Here is a 23989-nt window from a genome sequence, read left to right as displayed (position 1 = left end):
GCAGATCACCAAATGCAGTCACTTTTCAGAAACTCTGTGTTTATGTAACTGTGTTCAGAGTGAGAAGAAAGCAGCACTATGGAGACTGAGGCAGTTCTTGCTAGTGATGATTTCAAGGATTTATTAGTCCGTATCATGAGGGCGTAGAGAATTCATGAATACAGTGGGAGCATTTGGATGGAAAGCATGCAGCACTTAGTAACACTGCAGAGAAATTAGGGCATCCAGACCTGGTGTGACATTGGAGTGTGAAAATTTGGTGGATAGGGACATGGGGCTGTTGTATGTGTGTCCTATGTGTGCTCCAGCTTCTGTCTGCATGGGGATAAATCCCTCCAACCCACTCTGCCTCCATTCCCGTGCACCCAGTTTACTGCTGTTGCGAGACTTCAACCTCCAGGCAACCACCTCCATTATATGAATGGGTCCATCATATGGACCCAGAGACTCCAAGCTTCTACTGCCCCAAGTACTTAACCACTGAGCATTTTCTGGGCAGTAAAGTGTTTGTGACTATTTACTTCAGTCAAGATCGTATTTTGTCGTGATGAATAGAAGCACTGACAATTAGTGTCTAATTAAAAATAACTTTCTTTTTTACAGCCACTTTCTAAAAAAAGACTACTTCATCTTTTATTTCTCGTATGTTTTTCCAGGATCAAGCACGAGAATATAGTTGCTCTGGAAGACATCTATGAGAGCCCGAACCATTTATACTTGGTCATGCAATTGTAAGTACTGAAGCTAACTAAATTTCTGTGTCAAAATTGCCAACTCTTCTTGTTCTAATCTTGATTTCTAATTCAAAAGATGGAATAACTGAGAGGTATTTGTCTTGCGTCCAAAATACTTGGCTGATGGTTAAAATGAACCTTCAGCTGTGGTGGGCTGGATTGTTGTGAATTTGGGAGCTGAAGTCTTTTGTGAATGGTCTTCTAAAATCAAACCAAAGTTATCAGGGGATTTCATGTTAAGGGGACTAGAAATGACTCTGAATACATGGAATTGCCATCCACGTAGTTCTCCATGATGCAACAGACCTGGTCTGCAGTGAGAGGGAGTGGATCGGTGGTGGATTTGCAAGAAAGCATCTTGCTTGTCTCAGAAACAGGACCATCTCACTGCACTGTTCCTTCACATGTGTCTCCCACCAGAACCACTCTTCTTCCTTTTTCCTCCCTGCTCTGAGCTTAAGAAGATCAGAATCCCATCAGATATGTGATGTGTTGTGGCTGACCTGGCCCTCTAGCCACATCCACTTGACAAGGAGGAAGTGATGATCATAGTGCTTTGTTTTTCTTTCTTTCTTTTTTTCTTTTTTCCCTCTTTCCTTTCTGAAATCAATTAAAAAAACCATGACATGAAGTTAAAATTACTTATCGTCTCTGGTCTCTATGAGATTACCTGAAACATGAGCAGTGCAGACAGATGTGGCAGAGGGACAAAGTGGTGCTGTGAAGAGACAGATGTTTCATCGGGGAGCTTGGAGCATCTAACAGAGGTAGATCTGACAGGAAATATCAGTGAAAATATCTGACAGGAAACCACTGGAGACCATGCTGGGCCCTGGTCTATTGGTAGTATCCAGGGAAGCAGATGTCATTAGTAGCTGTCCTGCTGGTTGTGTGGGAAGAATAGTGCTTTGTACATTTTTAGTTTGTGTTTGTAGTCCTACATTTCTGCCCAAAATGCTGTAAAATGGTTTCACAAGCACCTCAGCATCATACAAATTTCAACATACCATCTGGACTGTGGGAAGTACCAGTTTCATTACCAATTGATTTACAAATCCTTATTTTTGTTTAATCTCTGTAGAGAAGAAAAATCAGTATTACTCCTGTTTATTGCTACCTAGCTTATTGTGAGGTAACCCTCACTTTTCCAGGTTTCTTGTGTCCATATCATTGGCTTATTTAAAATGTAGGGCTATAATCATAGGTGAGACTGAATATGTTAGTACAGACAGAATCATAAAATCATTAGCATTGAAAAATACCACCAAGATCATCTTAGTGATCCAACTGTCAACCTATTGTGGAATGGAATGGAATGGAATGGAATGGGGAGAAGAAGAGGGGAGAGGAGAAGAGGGGAGAGGAGAAGAGAGAAGAGGAGAAGAGAGGAGAGGAGAGGAGAGGAGAGGAGAGGAGAGGAGAGGAGAGGAGAGGAGATTGTAAATGGACCAAAGCCCACAGTGGTGGGATGTCTGGCTGAAGGCAGAATGCTCAGGGCTGTGGGTCTGAGCCCTTCTCAGCCAGGATGAGGAATCCTTCAAAACTATGGGATCATTTTATTTGAATTTGGACACATACTTGAGTGTGATCTAGAAACAGCAGTGCAAACTCCCACTCATGCAGAAAGCCTATGTGACAAAACTCGTGCGTGTCCTGCACTCAGTCAGCCTCACCAATGGAGTAAAACACATTAGGTTATTTTATTAAAGATTGTTCATGTTTTGCCAAGCTGTGGTTGTCAGCTCTCTTCTCTGCTGCAAATCAAAATAAGGTCCTGCTGTACTGAAATCTGCACAGGGTGTCTTCTGGGAATAATCTGCTCTTTTGCAAAAGGGTTGTGCTATGACGAAGTGAAGAGGACAGCATGAATATCCTCATCACTTTGCACATTGCATCTGTGCTGCCTTTTTATTCTGAATTCTCAAGAGTTGGGATTCAAGGCTGCATCTCCACAAAGTTTAGAAGACTTAAAATCAATTCTGCATGCTTTCTTTCTTGGTTTCTGTCTGGGAGAATGCATGCAGGAATAATCTTTCCAGGGTAACACAAACTTATTGATATGGTAGCTCTGAAGCATTGCATGGCATGAGATATCTATTTGTTTACATCTCTTCTCTGTTTAATATTATTAGATTCCTTATGTGGTTTAGCTTCAGATTCTTGTATAATTCTCCTAAACAAGACAATGGTTTTATGCATTTAAAATTTGAGTTTAGTATGAATTTAGAAGTGATGGTGATCGAGAGGGTTCCCAAAAGCCACATTTAGATAAATAGAAAAGAGGGTAATAGTAGGACCACTCAAAGAGCAGCAATGTGGGCACGGCAGATCACACATCCATACGCCCTTCTCCTGACTCATTGCTTTCTAAGTGAGCACTTACTCATGATTGCCGCGAGAGATTTTTTGTTGCATGGGCAGCGTTTTCATCGCCAGCCTTCAAAGCACTCCTTGCAGTTTTGTGGAAAATCCACATCACAGCCCCTGAGCATCCCATAGCTCACTGTGGGAGAAAGCTTTTGGAATCACTCCATACCCCTGTTCATACCCCTATGTGTTCACCCTTTGGTACATCTGCTATTGAAAGCTATGCTTGTTAACTGGTTATCGTGAAGGATAGATATTGTACCTCATTTATTCTGTCAAAGACATGAGCAGGCACACGTGGCAGCATCTGTACTGGAGCTTGTAGAAAAGGAGGTGAGGAGATGGCTGGCTGTGTCTACTTGACACTTAATTTATTCTTGCAAGTCCCTCTGGGAGCATTTCCCAGGGTTATGTAGATGTCAGTGAATGTCCTGTGTGTTTCCTGGTATGTTCTTGTGGAAATCTCATCTCCAGCTTTGGTTTCAGCCTCTTATTTTTACATACAGTATATGTGAGCCATCATAAAACGGTTTTGTCACAGCCCTGTTAATGCAAGGTAGTTCAGAGTTGGAGATATCTGAATCTGACAGCTCAGAGTTTCATGTGCAGTCTCAAAGCATTACTCCTTCCTTAGAAATGGCTGGCCCATTATTTCTTCATTTATTTTCCCAAAGTACAGGATATTCCAAGCCAAGAATGAAGACAAACACCAAAATACTTGAAGAAGTTTCATTCTTTTTGGGTGAGATTTCCCCAGAGAAGACAGGGGAAAATAATTTCATAAAGGAAAGTTTTATTGAAGTGTATCTTGGAATGATAGTATGAATGATAGTAAATATCACTAATGAGCAATTATAGATTGCTATTGGGGCTGCATGGTAAGAATTACACTATCTAAGCCATCTGCCTCACCTTATCTTGCCAGTGCAGGGAACTATCCTGTTGTAGTTTGTACTGTCAGATACTAATATTTCACTGGCATAAACGGCCTCTTTGGATATTGATGATTCATTCTCTGTGTGCCAGAAAGTCATGCGTAAAAATGGATTTACATAAACACGTATTTTCCATCTAAGTGTTATGGGACTGCTTGGATACAGCATTTCAGAAGGCGCTGCCTGTGCAGGTCAGAGCAGATCCCCAAAGCTCATCACTGACTTCATCTCCATAGTTTGTCTACACCAGACCACAAAGCAGCAAAGTTTGATCTCCCATAGACCTGCATGCACCCTCCTTTAGCCACAGGCCGTGCACGAGTCCTCTGCACCTCTGTGGAGATCTGTTTCTCACTGCTGCCACCGTTGACTCTCCACAAGAATATGGGGCCACGTTAAAAGTCAATGACAGTGTTCATTTCCGTATTCTCCCCTATTCATCCATGTAAGAACTGCATGTTTTTGGTATCTCAAATCTTCTGACAAAAGTCAGTATCCTTATGGTTCCCCTCCAACTCAGGGTATTCTATAATTCTCAGTATACCCAGTGGGTCAGAAGTTTCTAGGGGATGACAGACTGGGATGGACAGACAGTGACCACATGTGCCTCACTTTCTATGGAAAACAGGCTGGAAATAGGTCTAACAGGCACCTCCAAAGCTTATGAAATTCATCCAGCCTGTTCTTACAGGTCTCCAGATGCATGTTCCCCAAGGAATCCATGCCACTGCTGAACAGCCTTATGGATATGGAGCATTTCCTAATAAAATTACGTCTTTCAGGTTGCTATTTAAACTGAGGCTGGAAGTCTTATTTCTCTAATTCCTAATGAAGGTAATGAGACTCTAAAGGTGACACCAGCAGGCCCTGGAAGGCACATGGCTAAGTAATGATTAAAACTAAAACCCACCTTGACCAAATCCAGAGAAATTTCTATTGATGCCAGGTGCTCAGGGCATGTTCCCACGAAGCTCTGCAGTGCTGGAACTAACTTTTGAGGTGTTTCAGAAGGACACAAGTGTTTCTAGCAGAACTAAGCCTTGGAGCTGAGAAGAAAGGGAGGCAGGAATATGGGCCAGTTGAGAACTTTCTCTTCAGGATCCAGTGACTGAAAGCCTAACCGGTGGCCTCTTTTGGCTGTGATACATGATAGTAGTTCTCCATAGAAGGGCTGTTTAACCTAGATCGTGTCAGCCTGTGTTTCTGATGGGTCAAGGGAGCCAGAGCATTTCCCCCAGATGAGGTCTTTTTGAGGCCATGATGTCCCTGCTTAGAACAACTTTTATGGAGAGCAGACCCTGCAGCAGACTCTAGAATGCTTCTCCTGAAACGCCCCAAACAGCCCAAACTGAACCTAATAACCTAACTTTAAGGTTTTCCAGCTTGGCATCTCAAGTCTGCCAATAATTCAAATGATAATTCAAATGATTTCCAGTACAGACAAGCCAGGATGACAGAGATCCTTCCTTCCTGGTGTAAGTCACGCACCAGAGTATTTTGCAGGCTCAGAGTTTCAGTGCATCATTTCTGCTGTTGATCAACTCTCCCCTACCACACATAAGCATGTTGTAACCCTGTGAGGACCTGGGAGTCAGCTTGGACAGGCATGCACCTACCTGCAGAAAAATCTACATAAGTTTTTATTGATACCGGAACCCACACCACCTGTGATTTTGCCTCTCACCTGTATGCTTTGCAAATAAGCGAGTGGAGTGCGAAGCTGGAATTAAATGCTGAATTCCTTTTGTGTTTTTTTTGTGTTTGTTTTTTGTTTTGTTTTGTTTTGTTTGTAATCTCAGTGCTTACGCACACTCCAAGAGCAGTGGAGCATGGACAGGCTTTACAACGAAAATATTCAGCTTCCAAGAAAAACAAGAGACAATTGAGGGAAGTGCCTTGTTTGCCAGGTTCCTTAAGGAGTCTAGCAAGGACACACAGTGTTACAAAAGAGCAATCCACGTGCCAAAGCCACTATCATATTGGGATGCTAATTAAAGCAAAACATAGATCTGCTGCATTGCATTCCTTAGATGGGATTTATTTCTGTACTTGTTTTTTTGCCTGTAAAACATTATATGTAAGGCAGAATGAAATATCCCTTCAGTCACAATGGATTTATATGATCTAGAAAAGCCATTTGGGTTCTTTAGCTGTAGAAAATTCTTGTCCAAGCAGCTAAGAGAAGCCCTTCACATCACTGTTTTCCTTGCGTGGTATGTTATCATTATCAGTAATGGTAGTAAGGGGAACAGGAAAAACAATTCTAGCAAAGGAGAACCCTGGAGTTGATGACCACTGCCAAGGGCTTTGGTTGGTTTGTGGTACAGTATGGGAGATCAGCTGTGCACCCATAAACTCTGCTCTCTATATCCTAAAGTCCTGACTCATATGAGGCAAATTAGTGCCTGACACACATTGAAAATACACTCGATCTATGTCGAGAGGATTGAACACGTGCTGCTGATACCGCATCATGCTGGATGAGAGTGAGATGGTACATTTACGTGGCAGTTGGCTTATAGGTTTCACTGATTAGAACACTTGCTAACCCTTGCTCTCAGTTTCTGATCAAGTAAATATTCACAAGTATTACTTTTTTAATATATATCTTTGAGCAAATGTTGCCTATGAACTACATCATGAAGAAGGCTGTTGCACATCTGAGCATGCCGGGAGGGAGACTGTGAGTGCCAAGGGAGGTTTGCTTGGGTTTTGACACAGCTAAGCAGAGATTTAGGGGCTCTAGTTGGGCAAAACTTCATTTTGTCATTGCTTGTGGGGTCACGTTACTGATGTGGGCACAACAGCCTTCAGGAGTCTGCACTGGATCAAGAAATGGGACTAGCTATGTCCTGTGATTGAAAAAATCCTTTTGGCATCTTTATGGACAAGAGCTTTGTGAACAGGGGATAGAGTGCAATATAAGGAGCAGCTCTCCAGGGATGGATCCAGCTGGGCAAAGTTTAAAATGAAATGGGACAGCAGCAACAGGGTTAAGTGTGTATAACACGATTGGGTGCATGAAGCACAATTCTGGGAGAAGTGCTCAGAAAAATGAATCCTGGGCTAATCACAGCCTTTGATGTGGGCAAATTGTAGGTGTGTGCCAAACTGCAGAGCTGGGATTTCACATTTTGAAATCACACTCACTATTTGGGCATGTACAGGCTTGCAGTGTTTGGGAACGGTTTTAAAGGGGAGATTTAGATTACATAGTAGGTGGAAATTGTTTACTCAGAGTGTTCTGAGGCACTGGCACAGCTGCCAGAGAAGCTGTGGGTGCCCCATCTCTGGAGGTGCTCAAGGCCAGGTTGGATGGGCCCTGGGCAGCCTGAGCTGGTGGGGGGCAACCAACACATGGCAGAGGGTTCAAACTGGATGGTCTTTAAGGTACCTTCCAATACAAGCTGTTCAATGATTGTATGGTTGCATGATTTTGTGAGTTCGTGTACAACACAGGTTTCATTTTCAGCCCATTTCTAAGACTTGGTACAGTCACGACATGGTCTATCAGCACAGCTCCAAAAAGGTGTATTTAAAAGATTTCTGTCCTCACTGAAATCTTCAAAGGTGTGTTGACTGAACAACACAGATCGCTCCATTGAAAAGCAAAAGGAATTACTCACAGTGTACTTCAGTACTTTCGCACAGCAGCTTCACAAGCTGCTGACCCCTAGCATCATGCTTCTGGGATCTGGGTGGCAACTATTAATCCAGCATCAATTGCACATCTTTTTATTTGGAGATTATTACATCAGTTGAATTATAATTTTGGACATGAAGGAGTATCTTTCCTTTTCCAATGGCTGAGAGCGAAGATTGATATTGGGCAGAGGTCAGGAAATGAGCAGATTTGTTGGTAACGGACTGACAGACCGGACAGTCATCTCCAACATAACTTCTAGAGCCCTGCAATTGTCTGGACTGCGTATGATCCCAAAAGCACAGTATGCACTCACTGTATGGTCCTATCTGCCTTTAACTTAGATTTTTCTTCTGCTTTTTTTTGTGGTCCTAGCAGGACTTTTTAGCTTTTTCCTTCCGTCCTCTCCAAGTATAGCAACTCTGGAATGGCATTGAACAGCAGCTGTATTCCTTCCTTGCACTGTTTTATGTCTAAGGACTTCAGCCTGGCTAGGAGCAGGACTTTTTGCAATCCCTGCACATCCACGGAGCCTTTCTACGGAGAGACGAAAATGTGAGAATCTTCTTTGTTTTGGGACTACAAGGATTTCTCATGATGATTTCCAAAGCTATTTACACGCAGTTACCTTCAAGAGGTGTAGATGAATGCCAATGTCCTTGCTCCTAAGTTTGCAGTCATTATTGTTAGCTTAGTCTGAAGGATCCCACTATGGACTCTGACACATTAGCAACGTGACAATGATTTTTTTATTTTGAATCAAAGCACTATGCTACTTTTTATGGGGAGTACTCTGCAGCCTTGAGAATGGAGAGATAATGGAGAAATATTTCCTTGAATAGACACCTTTATAATGTAGTTTGCTTTTATAGAAATGTGAATGGTTCCAAAGAAAATGTCTTCTTTTTTTTTTTTAATTGATCTATTGTTGTGAAGCTGCTATTGTCAATAAAGAGTAGGTTTGTCCAAACTTCCCCATAAACCTTGTTCTAAACCATTATTCCTAAGAGTTGCAGGAAGACTTGGAGGACTCATAAATCAGACAGACATACGTGACTGTTTTTTGGTGAATACAGTGAAGGAGTCCTCTCTGAGGGTACTCATTCTGGGCCATTCCTCCTCCTTGCTGCAAACACATTGCTGAAAGAGGGGAATGAGCCCTGCATGCAGCAGAAAACTTGTCTGGGGTTATGTCCAGTCTCCAGCAAGGGCTGGCACCAAATCTTTAAGGCAAAATATGCAAGTTGATTGATTTTTTACAACAATAGTAAACTGTTGGCAGCATCAATCCAAGTCTCTTCCATAAGCACATCCCCAGCAGCTCCCTTCTTGATTGCCTGTGCCCCTATTGTATAGCTTGAGCTGGTGTAGGTGGTTCATGGAGCAGTAATATATATCTACCAGCAATCCTGTGCAATACTACTGCTTCCCTGAGAGCAGCAGTGGGGCCTTTCTTTTCTTTCTTTCAGTGGGGCAGGCAGGTGGCAATTTAGATTCCTTTCCTTTCATGCCTTGCCCACGTGTTACATTGCTGTTTGCTTGATGTTTGCGTAGTTACTGAATTGCTCTTGCACATTTCGTTCTGCATCTCTCAGTACCTGGTAATTTACACTGTGGTGCACTTACTGCATGCACTAAAATCTGTTAAATAGCTGGCTTTGGGAGAAAAGGGCTTTGGAGCAAGGTAGATAATAAATGTTAAATCCATATATACCCCAGCATGAGTATTCATTATGAGATGTTAGGATCCCTTTTTGACACCACATGGAGGCATTCTGACTGAATGGTTGCGCGCCTTTAAACTGAAAAGGGCTTTCATAACAGTGTGGAAAGCTTTGAAGGGAAATAATGTACAGGATCAAGATGCAAAATGAAAATCAATGCTCACAAGTCTGTTCTTTTTCATGGTGATACTGTTATTAAAAGTTGTTTTTTCCTGTGTTATCTTCTGGAGGAATGTCAGTGTGCAGCAAAAGACATCTAATAGATTTGTGGCCCCCCAAAATGCCTAATTTTACAAGCACGTTCATATCCCATCTTCAGATTCTCTTCACAATAATATTGTCAGGTAGGTTATTCTGTTCCAAGGCCTGTAAGTGATTCAGAGTTGTGCTGTTTTGCAGTTCTATTTCTCTTGACTTATCAAGAGACAAGTTAGTGATGGAGCATTTTTGTCACATACAGAAGTATTCTATATTCACACTGGAAAGAGAAAATCTCTTGTTTTATACTTTATTTGGAACCTGCCCCCAGAACTCTGTGTAGCACATCTTTTCAAGGCCAGGGAGATCAGACAAGGAGAAATGGTTTCAAACTAAAAGATGGGGAATTTAAATTGGATATAAGAAAAAATTTGTTTATGATTATGTAGTTGCCCAGAGTAGTGGTGGATGCCCCATCCCTGGAGACACTCAAGGTCAGGCTGGATGGGGATCTGAGCATCTGATCTAGCTGTGGGTGTCCCTGTTCATTGCAGGGGAGTTGGACTAGATGGCTTTCAGGGGTCCATTCCAACTCATACAATTCTATGATTCTATGACTCATACAGTTTTCTGTGGCCAGGATGGGGCCAGGACTGTAAACAAGATTATGTAAAAATGCAGAATTTTTAATGGAAATACTGGTTCCTAACTAAAATCCTGTTTTGACTTTCTTTGTACCGCTGTGGTTACCTCTTGCAGAAATTGTTTTCAAAGAACTGTAGAAGCTCTTGCCATAGTTTTCTGCTTTCAGCATTCCCCAGTGGAAAATTACTCAGTGGAAAAACCAAATCTGTAATTTTTTTCCCCTGAAGCAGTGGTTAAGTCTGCTGTAGCCAAACTTTTACTTTTCAAAATATTTTATAGAAAAAGAAAATACTACAGCCTATGAAGCCTTACTGTGATGCATTTATTGAACATCTGCTCATTTTGTTCTGATTCATGCCACATGGTTATGTCTTAGCCTTGGTAAAGGCTCTTTTTCTGTTTAGCTGGAGGAAAACTCTGTTCAGAGACCCAGATCTTTTTGTCTTCTTTTTCCTTGTTCTCTTAGACAAAGTCTTCTTCTAGATCTGAGTGACCCTGGCCTAGCTGTTAAAGAATTTCTGTACTGGATTGCTGAAAATGCATTGGAGGACATGGGTGTTTATTCTATTTCATTGTCCTTAGTTAGAAGCAAATAAAACTCTCTGGTTCTATTTTTTTAATCCCCAATTGATAATACTCCAAGGAGTGCTGCCATCCCTGGATTAGGGTTAGTGCAGCCCTTAAATGTCCATGGAAAGAACATAACTCTTCCAAAAATGTGTTGTAATGAATAAGATGTCAGAAACCCATGACTGAAAGAGAGTTGAAATGTTAAGACCTACTTATGGAGTGAGACAATGGCACAGGTTGCCCACAGAAGTTGTGGAGGCTCCATTCCTGGGGGTGTTGGATTGGGCTCTGAGCATCCTGATCTAATAGGTGGCAACCAGCCCACAGCAGAGAGATTAAAACTCAATGACCTTTAAGGTCTCTTCCAATGTAAGTCATTGTACGATTCCGTGATTAAGCACACAAAGAGCATTACTAAGAGCTGTGGTTTAAGTTCTTACTTTAAATGTCAGTTAACAAAATAAAAGTGATCCAAATATTCATTTCTACCTTAGGTTTTCAGCCGTTAAAATTCTGCTGTGAGACTCCTGTATCTTCAGAAAAAGGGGATTTTTATTTAGGAAAACACAGAGCCAAGCACCAGTCCTGCTGTCACGGTGAAGCTCCTTGTCATGTTGGGACTGGCACTCAGTCCTATGGGTTGTGGTCACCCCATTGCTGGATGCTTCCCAGTGCCTCCAACCAGGAGAAATGCAAACATGACTTAGGGATAGCAAGAACAGAGGAGAGGAAAATGACCTCATTCTGATCTTCCACCATTGTTATCTGCAGCAATATTTGTCTCATATCAGCCCAGTATCTCTTTGACTCACTGTGCAAGCACGGGGAAGTGCTATCCACAGGAAGTGCTGCTGACATTTTACCTGTGAGGGCTAGAAACTCTCTGCCAGAAGCTTTTAAATGTGCTCTTTCCAGACAGTTTCACAGCTGGATGTGCTGTGTAAAGGGTATGCTTCACCTTGGTGCTGTCTTGTCTTGTTTTGAAGGGTGGCGAGGGAAATGTAGGTGAGATTTCTGTCGCTGGAGATTAGGTAATCCTTCAGACTGTGCCAGATGAAGTGAAATATATTTGAAAAGGCTAATTTCCTGGGGAAAACTATTTTATCTTTCAGTCTTTTTGTCCTGGAGCTTTACATGGTTGTGTGTATGTTCAAACATTTAATGCAAAAAGACAATTTATGCAACAGAACAGACAAAAAAGAAAGGAGAGGAGAAAAATAAAGAAAAATAATATTTAAAAAAATAAAGTGAAATAAGATAACTAGCGTAGACACTGTGGGTTTAGTTCAAGGTCTAGATCTGCCCTAAGTATCCTTTTCTATAGAGTGCTGTTAAATGTGATCAAGACAGTCATTAGTAGGTTCCTACTAACATCTTTAAGGACCACTGTAATACCCATCCACTGTCGGCTCTGAATTTCAACACAGGGCAGGAGCAGAGGAGGCAACTCGTGGCTTGAGAGAGGAGGAAGAAAAAGAAGATGCTGGACCATGTGGTACAAGAAGTAGAAAGAGACACAGTGGTAAACTGCTTGTGATACTCTGGAAAGGCTGAGGGTGTTCTGCTAGAGGGATTGCAGTGTTCCTCTATGAACTAAAAGATGTAGCAGTGCAGTGCAGAGTGGGTAATAGACAGGTCTCTTTTATCTCTGGAAAAATATTCTAGCTGTTTACCCACAACGTACAACAAGAACCAGAGGCTGCTTGTCTCCAGAGTCTTGTGAGCATGTTTTTGTGGTTAGAGCACACAGGTCTGAAATTCCAGGCTCTTGTCTTACTCTGTCATTGATTCATGTTGTGGTCTCATGCCATTTTGCCTTGCCCATAGAAAGGGAATACTTTTGTAATTAATTCTGGGTAAGATTTATTTTTTCCTCTCAAGTCAGTGCTACTCTTACTATAGTAAGTTGTTACAAGAAATAAGGGTGTGCAAACTGGTCTCTGGCCTTTTCCACCAGAGGGGACTTGTGGGGCTGAATAAAACGGGCTTCTTTGCTGGCATCTGTGATTATTTTGAAAAACATGTTCAGTAATGCCTTGATCAACTCCATTTTTTCCCCCATAGGTATCAAATACAAGATCTGTATAACCTATATAGATCATAACCCAGGCTGCCTACAGTGAGTAGGTGTAGAAGTATGACCAGTGATGACCAGCATGATTTCACAGATTTATTTGTCCTTATGGTGTAGCTATGTGGAAATCTAAAACAGCAGCACTATAACATCCCAACATTAAAAAAATCTGCTTAAATAAAGCCAGGAAGTCACCCACTATGTGCAGAAGTGGATGCAGCCAAATACATCACATCGGTGATGGAGGGTAACAAAGAGAGGCATCATTAAAAGCTTCAGTAAGGGAGAGCTATAAAAAAGCAATTTAAATCCAGGCTGGTTAAAGACTGAACAGCAGTATCCAGAATTTGAATATCCATTTCTTTATATTGCGGGTGGGTGGAAGTGGTTATCGCAAATGAGAGGATGAAGGAACAAGGACATGGTACAGTGAGCTGGCTCAAAGTGATGGATGCCCCAGGAAGGGTTACAATAACAAGATAACTAGTCTTTGACCCTACATCTGAAATGCTTATTGCACTCATAAATAAAAGTACCGAAAGAGATCTACAGGAAAAGATCCTTGGGGGCATAAGAGCCTTAGACTTGATACATGCCTTCAGACCCACTGACCCTACGGGGCAGGTTACCTGGTGAGAGGTTGTTGTTGACCATCTTCATCCCACTCTGGAGAAAAGATATGAATGCAGAGCTGGATAACAGTAACCTTTTTTATTACATCTGCCCAGGTGCTCTCAGAAGTATGGCTGGGCAAAGGGGAGCATCACTTCTATGCCTCTGCTCCCATCTGAGAAGTGAGAATAGCAGCCCTTTCTGCTATGTAGGAGGGCTGTCAATGTAAATATATTAAACTCTACAATGTCTTGAGATAATAATATCAGTTTTGGTATGCAAGTGCCTCCAACAAATCTTGTGTGCAAGTGCCAAGTGGCTGAAAACACAACTTTTGGCACAGTGAAACTGCTTAAAGGGAAGCTTAGTTTGATTTCAAAGGGTTTCTCGGGATAATCATTCTGAGAAAAAAAAAAGGAATAAATGTCACGAAAAGCCATTAAAGAGAGAAGCAAAGTGTTCAGATGATTTCTCCTGGTCTGGCTTTCCAGATTCGAGAACACACACCAGTTCATCTGTGGAACTTTGTTGATCTGGCAGTGACTGTTCATTACCCTGCAGCACAAATCACTGCTGCAGGGGCTTCTTCAGGACATAGTCCTTTGTAACCATAGAATCACAGAATAGTTTGGGTTGGATAGGACCTTAAAAATCATCTGGTTCCAGATGGACAGGGACACCTTCCACTAGACTAGTTTGCCTGGGGCCCCAGTCGATCTGACCTTTAATACCTACAGGGATGGGGCATCCACAGCTTCTCTGGGCAACCTGTGCCAGTGCCTCACCACTCTCTAAGTGATGAATTTCTTTGTTGTAACTAATCTAAATCTGCTCTCCTTTAATTCAGAGCGATTACCCTTTGTCGTATCAGGGTGCACCTTATTAAAGAGTATCTTCCCATCTTTCTTGTAAACCCCCTTTAAGTATTGGAGAGCTTTAAATATTTAAGAGCTTTCTGGCTCTGACACAACTCAAATTTCAGCCTGTCTGTCTCACCACTGCCATGAACATAGTTTTAGAAGCATCTTACAGCCCTTATGCAGCCAGACTCACTTGTGCTGATGGAGTCTTTCCCAACTGCAGGACAAGGGAAGCAGAAAAAAGGAAAGGGAAACTATTATCAGCACCAGAATTGACTCTGAATTCAAGACACCCTCAGTCACACGTGCACCATGCCAACATGGCTATTAGTGCAAGATTTCTTTCTTGCTGTTTGCTGTTGACATCCTCTTGGCAATAAATTATTGTCATGCCTCTGGGCCCTGGCCCTGTTGAATTGCTATTTGCAAAGCAAAGGAAATGTGTAGTGTTTTTTTCTTCTATTTAGACTTTGAATGTATAAAATGGTTTCTTTTCAGTCTGAAAAGTGCCCTTTAGAATGTGGATGTTAACATTGCTTTTGGAAAACATATTTTATTTCTAAGTAGTTACTTCTCATGTCATGGTCTATTTTAAAGAATGCAAAATTATTTATGTTTCTCAGAGAAATTCATAACGTAAAAGGTGTCCTACTTTCCTTCATCTTGAATCCTCACTTGGTAGATAGTATCACACTGAGGTGCAGTTCTGTCTTCTCAGTAAACCTGTAAAAAATCCCAAAGCCATCACCTTGCAAAATGTACTGGGCCAGACAGATGGAAAGCAGATGCAGTTGCTTGTAACATTTTACTTTTCACGATGTTTTTAGAGTTTATTTTGAAAATTCAAACAGTTAACGGATAATCAATGTTTTGATAGAGATATCCTGGTTTAGACTCAAAGAATCAGTAGCTAAATTAGGCATAATCAGACTTGTCCAAAGTTCTTTTGTTGGGTATTTTGTTTACCATTGCATTTGCATTCTGACTGTGTGATGGATTTGCTTGTTCTTTGTGTCCCTCTGATATATATGACACATACAAGATTTCCCTCATAAGCCCCATGTCTTCATTACTTGTCCAGGCATGTGGGAGGTCTTTGTCTTGGCTCCTGCAGAGAGGCAGTGCCATGGTGACAGCCATGACGGCATTCCAACTCGCCTTCTGTAGGTTAATTATCTGAAGGGCTGTTCTTGAAGGGTTGGACTCTTGCATTTGATTCACTCTCTGCAGTGAGCTGAAAATAGTTTGTATTTTTCACATAATCCTTAGCAACTTGAAAGCTGCCTTAAATTGAATTCTTCTTAATCTTTATCTAAAGAAAGGAAAAAAAAAAAAGAGAAAGCTTAATTCATTTATTCCTGAAGTTGCTAATATTAATTAACTGGGATTTTGATGGCTTTGTTTTCTTCAGCAGTTTTCTAAACATTTCACTTATCATTTCAATGAGTCCTTTAAAAGTCTAAGCCATAGTGAATAGCCATGTTTCTACAGTGCATATTATTAAGTCAAAACAATGTATGTAGAAGTGTATGTCCAAGAAGAAAGACTCACTGTCACATTCTCATTAATCACAGATTCAAAGAATCATACATTGTCAAGATTCGTAATATCCTGGGTACGATTTTGGCAAGAAAGCTGTTTATAGCCATGTCACAGTGTAGAAATAAATGAAAGCCATGTGGAGAATCATAGAATCATGAAATCATTAAGGTTAGGAAAGACCACTAGGATCATCTAGTCCAATCTTCAGCCCATCCCCGCTGTGCCCACTAACCATGTCCCTCAGTGTTACATCTGCATGTTTCTTGAACACCTTCAGGGACGGTCACTCTGCCTCCTCCCTGGGCAAGTCTTGGTGTAATTGCAAGTCAAATGTGCTGGTGTAGTTGCAAGATAGATACAGGACAGATACTACAGACCCCTCAGATCTAATAACTATGCCTGAAATTGATCTGGAGGACTGTGAATTCCAACTTTGGGTATTTTCAGGACTATTTTTAGCTGCATTTGCTTTGTTTCACTTTAAATCTGCTCCTTCTCAAATGACTTACAATTTGGAGAATTATGTAGCTGTAGTCAAAAAGATAGGTGAAAAACGTTGGTAGTAAATTCAGTCTGATAGTAATTGCTGTAGTAGGAAGTATCTCTCAAGTGAGCAGCACAAGTGGTCACACACACAGTGTGATGTAGAGGAGGGACCCTGTAAGTGCATAATGGTAGATTTTGCCCTTAAAAACTAGGAAATGGTTGTTTTGTAAGGCTGTTTTGTGACCATGATGATCCAGAACTTTCTACCTGTTTCAAGAAATGTTGCAATTATATTTTGAAACCCTGTAGACTCAGTGATTTCTGGCCTGATCTGTCTCCTGAGTTCAGTTGCATTGAGCAAGGGCTTGCCCCTCTTATCAAAACAGCATTAAGCCACGGACTGATGAAAATTAACAACCATCAAATCAGCTGGGAGCATTAGATAATCTCATTCAATAAGGAACGTCCTCCTACTTTTACTGTACAAACCAGATGCCTCAAAGGGATTTTCAAGGGCTGTGTGGAGGGGTTTGAAGCAAGGCAGAAGAGAAACAGTACTAGTGGGATGTGAATGGGTGTGAGCAACACAGATCTGCTTTTCATCCCCCAGATTTGGAGCTATCAGCTATCTTCTTGGGGCTTCCTCAGTTCTGTTCCTGAACCTCATGGAGTGCAGAAATGAAGTGTGCCCGTGCTCACATCCAGGGGTACAATAAGCTGCTGCTGTTGTTAACCAGAGAATTCTACTAACTTTGATAGGCCCCCTTCAATTGGTAACAGATTAAATTTAACCTCTGAACAGAGCAGTAAGAATTTGAAGCAATTTTAGCATTGCATGGGACAGTGAAATGCTTGTGATAAGCTAAGGGATTACAAAAATTTGGCAAACAGGATTGCCAGATTTCATATCTAGATAAAACCTATATAAGCAGCAATCAACCTGATACACACAGTAAAGAATTTTGCATGGTCATTCAGGCTGGATTGGTTTGCTAAACAAAGAGGGTAAGGGGCTCATTTTGACTCTTGGGCCCAGAGGTAAGGACCGGCTTGCCCCTGCTCAGCTTATTACCAGCCTGCATCTCAGCTACAAGGATGTCACAGAGCATTGCCCCCTGGCTCCCTCTAGTTATCAGACTGTGCTGTGGTGGTTCTCACATTTGATCATTACACCATTTGGCTTTTTTTGGTTCAGAGTGTCTCAAAGGATACGAAGAACTATGGTTTAGTCCTCCATGATGGTGCTTTGGTAGAGTGACGTGTAGGATGTGAGTTTGACCAGTTTGATTCCCTTCCAGTTTGGGAAGCTGGCAGGTGCTGGAGAGAGCTTTTGTTGCAGTGATCCAGGAGGGCAATAAGAGGGGATCCATGGACCTCAGGCATTCAGTGCTTCATAAAACCATAGAATTATAGACAGCTTGGGTTGGAAAGGACATTAAAACCCATCCAGTTCCAAGCCCCTGACATGGGCTAGTTGCCACCCATCAGGTCAGGCTGCCCAGGGCCCCATCTAACTGAGCCTCAAAAGGCTCCAGGGATGGGGCATCCACAGCTTCTCTGGGAAACTTCTGTGTTTGCCATCCCAGCCAATGTCAGGACTGGGGTGTTGAGGCTCGTCTTGTTGTCTCCCATCCCAGACGCAGGCCTACTTGCTACCCTAGCACAGCAAAGGCCATAGCTGATCCCAAGTTAAGTGCAGCAGCTGGTGGGTAGGAGTCAGTGCTAAGGCAGCATTGTGTGCTTCCCTGGTGGTGTGAAGAGCTGCTTGGCACCGAGGGAGGAGAGGAGGGTGTATGTTGGGAGGAAACTGTCACGGATCTGCCTCTCATTGCTGCTCACAGTCCTACACTGGCTGAGTCAGAGCTGGCGGGAAAGGCGAGACATGAGGGCGGGCTCTGGGGAAAGTCCACACTCACATCAAAAAAAGGGTTTACACGGAGGAGAAAACCAGCAGGACCTTCTCTGCAATCTAAGAACCAAAAAGCCAAAGGACTGCCCAATGTTATAGAATGGACAGGGATGAGGAGAACTATTCAGAGCTTCCTTTGCAATCTGTATTCCCTGGTTAACTGTGCACACTGGTTGCATATTAAAAGGCCATCCTTCTATGGGGACTGTGTCTTTTGCACCACTGGTCCCATCCTGCTGTTGTAGAGAATAATGGCTCCATTCTGGAAGGCTCCTCAGGAGCAGGAGATAGTTGGTCTTGTGTAATGAAGTCTGATTTTCAAGGTGAGCAGGCTTTGTGTGCACCCTTCGTGTTGGTTGTCACTAGTGGGTGGCAATCACCATCACGTGGGCTTTGATGGGTAGGTGTTGCTGGACTGTCTCAAACCTCTGGAAATCAAGAATTTGTCAACATTGTTGGCTCTGGGTGACCCTACTGTGGTGTTCCAGTACTTGAAGGGAGCTCACAAGCAGGAGAGGAATCAATGTTTTACACAGTCTGATAACGACAGGATAAGGAGGAATGGCTTTAAACTAAAAGAGCAGAGATTTGGATTAGATGTTAGGAAAAAAAATAGTTTACTCAGAGGATGGTGAGACACTGATACAGGCTGCCCAGAAAAGCTGTGGATGCTTTATCCTTAGAAGTGCTCAAGGCCAGGTTGGATGGGCCCTGGGCAGCCTGATCTGGAGGGTGGAAACCCTGACCATAGCAGAAGGTTGGAGCTCAATGATTTTTAAGGTCCTTTCCAGCCTAAACCATTCTATGAGTCTATGAAAAGTGCAGAGTAGTGAGATATTCACCACAGCATCCAGTGAGTTTCCCTTCCTCCTTTCTCTTGTGCTCTCATATCATAGACTCAGCAGCATTCACGTTGCCATACCAGCACTTACAAACAATGTTCTGATCAAAAGCACTTTTGCTAAGTTCTCCTGGAGCTGCTTAAAGTGTTTTATATTGTTCTTAGTTCAGATATGCAGAGCTAAGCATGGTGAGCTTTGAAATCAAGTTTATGTTAAGCAATAATCCAGAGAAGAATTAGCAAGGACTTCAAAGTCAAATTAGCCAAGATAACATGTCAAGCCATTGAATTTCAGTTTAACAGCATGCCAAAATATCTCAAGATGTCTCTTATGAGGTATTTCATTGTTACTTACAATTTCAGTAGTAGGAAAGCGAATAAAAATAAGACTGCATCATTCTGGTATTTTTTGATTCACTGTCTGAAAAATTCAAGATGTTTGAAAAGGTATTTAATTGTACATTTAGACTTCTACAGGCATTTATTTTACTGTGCAGTTTGAAAGCGATTCAGTTAAGCAATTAAAGGCTAAACGAAATTGTCACACACAAAAGACGATATTTGCATATGTTACTTACAGCATCCATTTCAAGCTGATTTCCAAGAGTGAAACAGGAGTTGTTCTGTTCTTTCCCCACATCTTTCCTAATAATTTTTGAAATATTCGTCAATTTGATGCGTATTTGATGGGAGAGTAGAGTTCTTGTGTATAAATAGATCCCATTGAGTCTTGTGAAGGTATCTTCCTGGTAAGGAGAGCCTGTAAATGCCTCCAAAAGAAGGAAATGCATATTCTTGTGAGTTTTGAAAGTGATAGTATGTGCCCCATAAACAGCTCAGTATTTCCCTGTGGCTGAAGCAGAGAGGTGTTTCCTTTTCTAAGTATAGAGTGGTTATTTTGAGGGCTTGACAGGGGAATGTGGAGTTTCATGCATCACCCACGATGTTTGAAAAAGCATTAGGATATTGAGACTATCTATGACAAGAAGTACAGAAATGATTTAAGAGGCTGGCAGAAATGCCAGGGAAGAGTTTAAAAGAGCTTGAAACTTTAGTTTGACCGAATGATGATTAATAAGGGATATGTAAAGCATGGTATCTAATGAGTACAGACTGATAGAAGAGAGTAATCGGCTGCAGTTGGGAACGTGGGACAGACCATTTGAGATTACTCATTCTGACTGCAGGTTTTAAAGATCAGTTCTGGAGATCTGCTAACTTGCTTCAGGAAGTACAACTCTTTTTAAACCTCCCTTTTTCTGGAGAGGGACATCAGGAAGCAGCCAGTATTGGATAAACTATGGTCTGGAAGGACATTTGGGTTCAAAGCTTATGTGTGCATGTGGAATATTGCTCAAAACCATTGAAGCCACTGTGAACAAAATTTCCATATGCTGGGTGAGCTATGAATCAGGCTCTTGCTAAAGTGGGGAGAAAGAGGGATCCATTTTTTTTCAGGAAAAAGCAAATACCGTCTGCAGAAACTTATGTTCAGCAAGAGATTCCAAAGAAAACCTTGGAGTTCATCTTTAATGTGACATTCAATTATGGTAATTTTAACATATACCTTTGGATTCTAAAAGAGAGTGGCATGTGGTCCATAAACAGCTCCATGTTTCTGTAGAAAAGAGAGGTGTGTGACGTTGGTATGAGTGGTGGGGTTTCCACATACCCTCGGAAGGAGGAGGAGGAGATCCTCACATGGTTATGTTGTAGCACTGGTGATTCCAACAGTGGCTTACAGAAGAAGAGAAGAATTTCAGAAGGATCTCTTTTGGTACAAGACCCTAAGGAAAAGACACCTGCCTCAGGAACGTCCAATCTGAGGTTTCTGTGGTGTTACTCACTTTGGGACATATGTCTCAGAGAAGGTAGCAATGCAATGAATGCAAGGGAAGAATGAAAGACAAGGAAATTTTTATGATGAGTGCCAGGAAACTATTTATTAGCATTTTTAAGCCATTAAAGGTAATGGGTTTAAGTTACACTAGGGAGGTTCAGGTTGGATATTAGGAAACATTTCTTCTCAGAAGGAGCCGTGAATTGTTGGCACAGGTTGCCCATGGAGGTGATGGAGTCACCATCCCTGGAGGTGTTCAAGAGCTGTGGAGATGTGGCACTGAGGGCAGTGGTTAGTGGGCATGGTGGGGATGGGTGACTGGATGATCTTAGTGGTCCTTTCCAACCTTAATGATTCTGTGGTTTTATGAAACACTTTCCTAATAGTTGAAGTTACCCTCTGAATGAAGTGTGAACCGATCTGTCACTCAAAGCTGAACACAACGAGAAGTTGGGAGCAATCCTGCTCCCAATCAGTCAAAAGATAGATGGACAAAATGATTCAGAAGCTTTTTCCATATTTCAGTCTTCTGCAGTTTGAAATTGCTTCTAGTGCCAAGAAAATCAGAACAGAAACCGGCAATACTGCAGAAGCATTGGGAATGGTCACGCTTGATCAGTGAAGGGCGTTATAATGAATTCACTCCTAAACGTTTGCAGAGTACATTCTGTATTTTAGTGAGGGAAAACGGGGCTCGGATTGATTCTTCTCTGAAGATTGAGAATTTCTGTGTAATGTTTATCTTCCAGTTTTGCCACATTTTATAAACACTTTAGTTCTGTTTTCTTTTCAAATAGGAAAACTCATGCTGTAAAAGAAAGTTCTTAAGAGATTTAATTTGAATAAAGAAACTACTTATGTGCAAATGTGAATATAAATTTAAAAGAAGAGGAAAACTAAAAAAAAACCCTCTAGAGGTTATTACATCAATCTCAAACTTAATAAGCTGGAAGAGAATGCATTTTAGGTTTTATATTAACCTTCTTCAGATTAAGTACCATTTTTCCTTGCAATTCAGTTTCCATCTCATTAATTTATTAATAATTAAACACTTGAAAAATAAAAGGTCTATTATTTCTCAAGTTATGTCCACCTATAGATTTCTAATTAACCAGCCTCAGAGCATGGAGAAGCCATTCCTCCAGTGACTGCTGCTACAACCAGCAAATTTTAGTCACAGAAATAAAATGTAATTCTTTTTCTGTGCCAGAACAGAGACCAGATGCCAACAGAGACTGTTCTGAGGACAGAGGCTGTGTGTGAGGTGGGAGCCTGGTGTCGTGGTCCCGGGTATGGGTGTAGGTGTGTTTTGGCTGGTGGGGCAATGCATCCCATCCTATGTAGGCTGGACAACATGAGTGCACGGATAAGGAAGGATCTGTCTGTACTCCTAGCTGTGTTAGTGGGGATGCTGTGGTACACAGCTTGGTGAGAAATGGCATGAGTACATTGCCCTGGAGCTTTGTAGATAAACAGCAGAAAGAAACTTTATCCAAATAAATAATCTCCTCTGCAGGGATTTGAGAATCAAGTGCTCAAATTATAGCTGCTGACATGCCAGGTGCCTCCAACTCCAGGGATCTCAGTCTGCAGAAAATATCCCTAGAACCTCTTTCCAGATTGATCAATATGCTCCTTCAGAGTCATTTAAAAATATGTATATATATATTTCCTGGTTACTAACTGACGAGACAGCTGTGTATACAGAAGGAAACTGCAAGCACTCCTTGGAGCTCTCGAGCTCTGCTTGCTAGTGTGGTGCTGAGGCTCCTCCTGGGGGGATCGCGGAGAAATACAAATGATGAAAGTACTGGAAACATGTAGAAAGACTGGAGGAGGGATGCTGACTGATGAGGGATGAAAGTCTTAGCAGTGAATCGTACAGTAAACCACTATCTGTCCTCCTCTTGCTACAGAACATCAGAGGTTGTGTTTCTGAGCTCCCCCTCTGCATTTGTTGCTGGAAGTGGTGGCACCTATTCCAGCTGAAATCAGAAACCTGTGGGATTTTCCTTTAGGGAAACCCAGGCAGGTTAATTATGCTGTTTAAGCTCTAGGAAAGCCCTGACATCCCAGGGTTCAGCTTTTGCCACCTTCCAGAAAGTTGTACAGCATCATTCTGCTGAGGCACCAGTGTGATTCCTGTTGCTTGTTCTGGGAATGCCATTCTACAATGAAGGATGTACTGTCTAGCTACCAGCTTTCCCCACTCGTAGTTACCACACCTCCATTGTCTGAGGGAAGTCTTTCACAAGTGCAGTGAAGCAAAACTGGCTCTTCTCCCCCCAAAAAACTCCGTATTGCATGTGGCCTCTGCACAGAAGCATAGAATGGGAAGGGACCTCAAGGATCAGCTAATTCCAACCCCACTGCTGAGGGCAGGATTGCCTATCACTAGATCAAGCACCAGGTCAGGCTGCCCAGGTCCCCATCCAACCTGGCCTTGGGAACCACTAGGGACAGAGCACATTCCCTGTACTGGATAGAGATGAATGAGTTTAAGTAGGGAGCAAAAACATTATGTGCTGGAGGTGGGATGGAGTGAGAACATGGAATCTGACCCTTCCTGATCTTCTGTTTGAGAGGTTCAGATTCTGGAATAAAATCTGAAAGAAAAACAAACAAACAAACCTAACAATGTATGAAATCTGTGGATGGATGGAGAGATAAGGGTCAAATGCAAAGAGGGACTTGGACGTCCAGAACTGTGCTTAGCTGAAGTGCAAACAGTGAAATCCAAAGCTACCATGGTGATGACTTTCATTCTTTAGGGAGCTCTTTTCAAACCCCTGCCCCCAGAGGTGGTGCCAGACTGCTACCTCCTCTCTTTCCATAGCAGCTTCCAGATAGGACTCAACCAGTGGGTGCCGATACTTTGATTCCCTCCTAGAAGAAATTACAGGGAAATGCCTCAGCCAGCTGGAATGGCTTACTGCAGAATCTGCTTTTTCCTTCCTTCCTTCCTTCCTTCCTTCCTTCCTTCCTTCCTTCCTTCCTTCCTTCCTTCCT

The 23989-nt window shown here is 42.1% G+C and overlaps 1 protein-coding gene and 1 long non-coding RNA gene across 2 annotated transcripts in view; one reads left to right on the top strand and one right to left on the bottom strand.

Annotated features, from left to right (window-relative positions):
• The window catches only part of CAMK1D (calcium/calmodulin dependent protein kinase ID), a 116537-nt gene that overhangs the window by 39117 nt on the left and 53431 nt on the right, over positions 1-23989 (top strand). Inside the window, exon 3 of the mRNA XM_019611076.1 lies at positions 657-731. Within this exon, the coding sequence (XP_019466621.1) occupies positions 657-731 (75 nt within the window). The remainder of the gene's footprint in view (positions 1-656; positions 732-23989) is intronic.
• LOC104913135 lies at positions 14980-21056 on the bottom strand. The gene is made up of 3 exons (XR_795152.3): positions 19719-21056; positions 19496-19561; positions 14980-15674 (listed from the first exon to the last, which is right to left on the bottom strand). It is a non-coding gene; the product is annotated as an uncharacterized LOC104913135 (long non-coding RNA).

Source organism: Meleagris gallopavo, chromosome 1 (genome assembly GCF_000146605.3).
Source record: "Meleagris gallopavo isolate NT-WF06-2002-E0010 breed Aviagen turkey brand Nicholas breeding stock chromosome 1, Turkey_5.1, whole genome shotgun sequence".
NCBI lineage: Eukaryota > Metazoa > Chordata > Aves > Galliformes > Phasianidae > Meleagris > Meleagris gallopavo.
The sequence above is the reverse complement of the archived record's forward strand: the minus strand, read 5'-3'. Positions and strand labels throughout refer to the sequence as shown.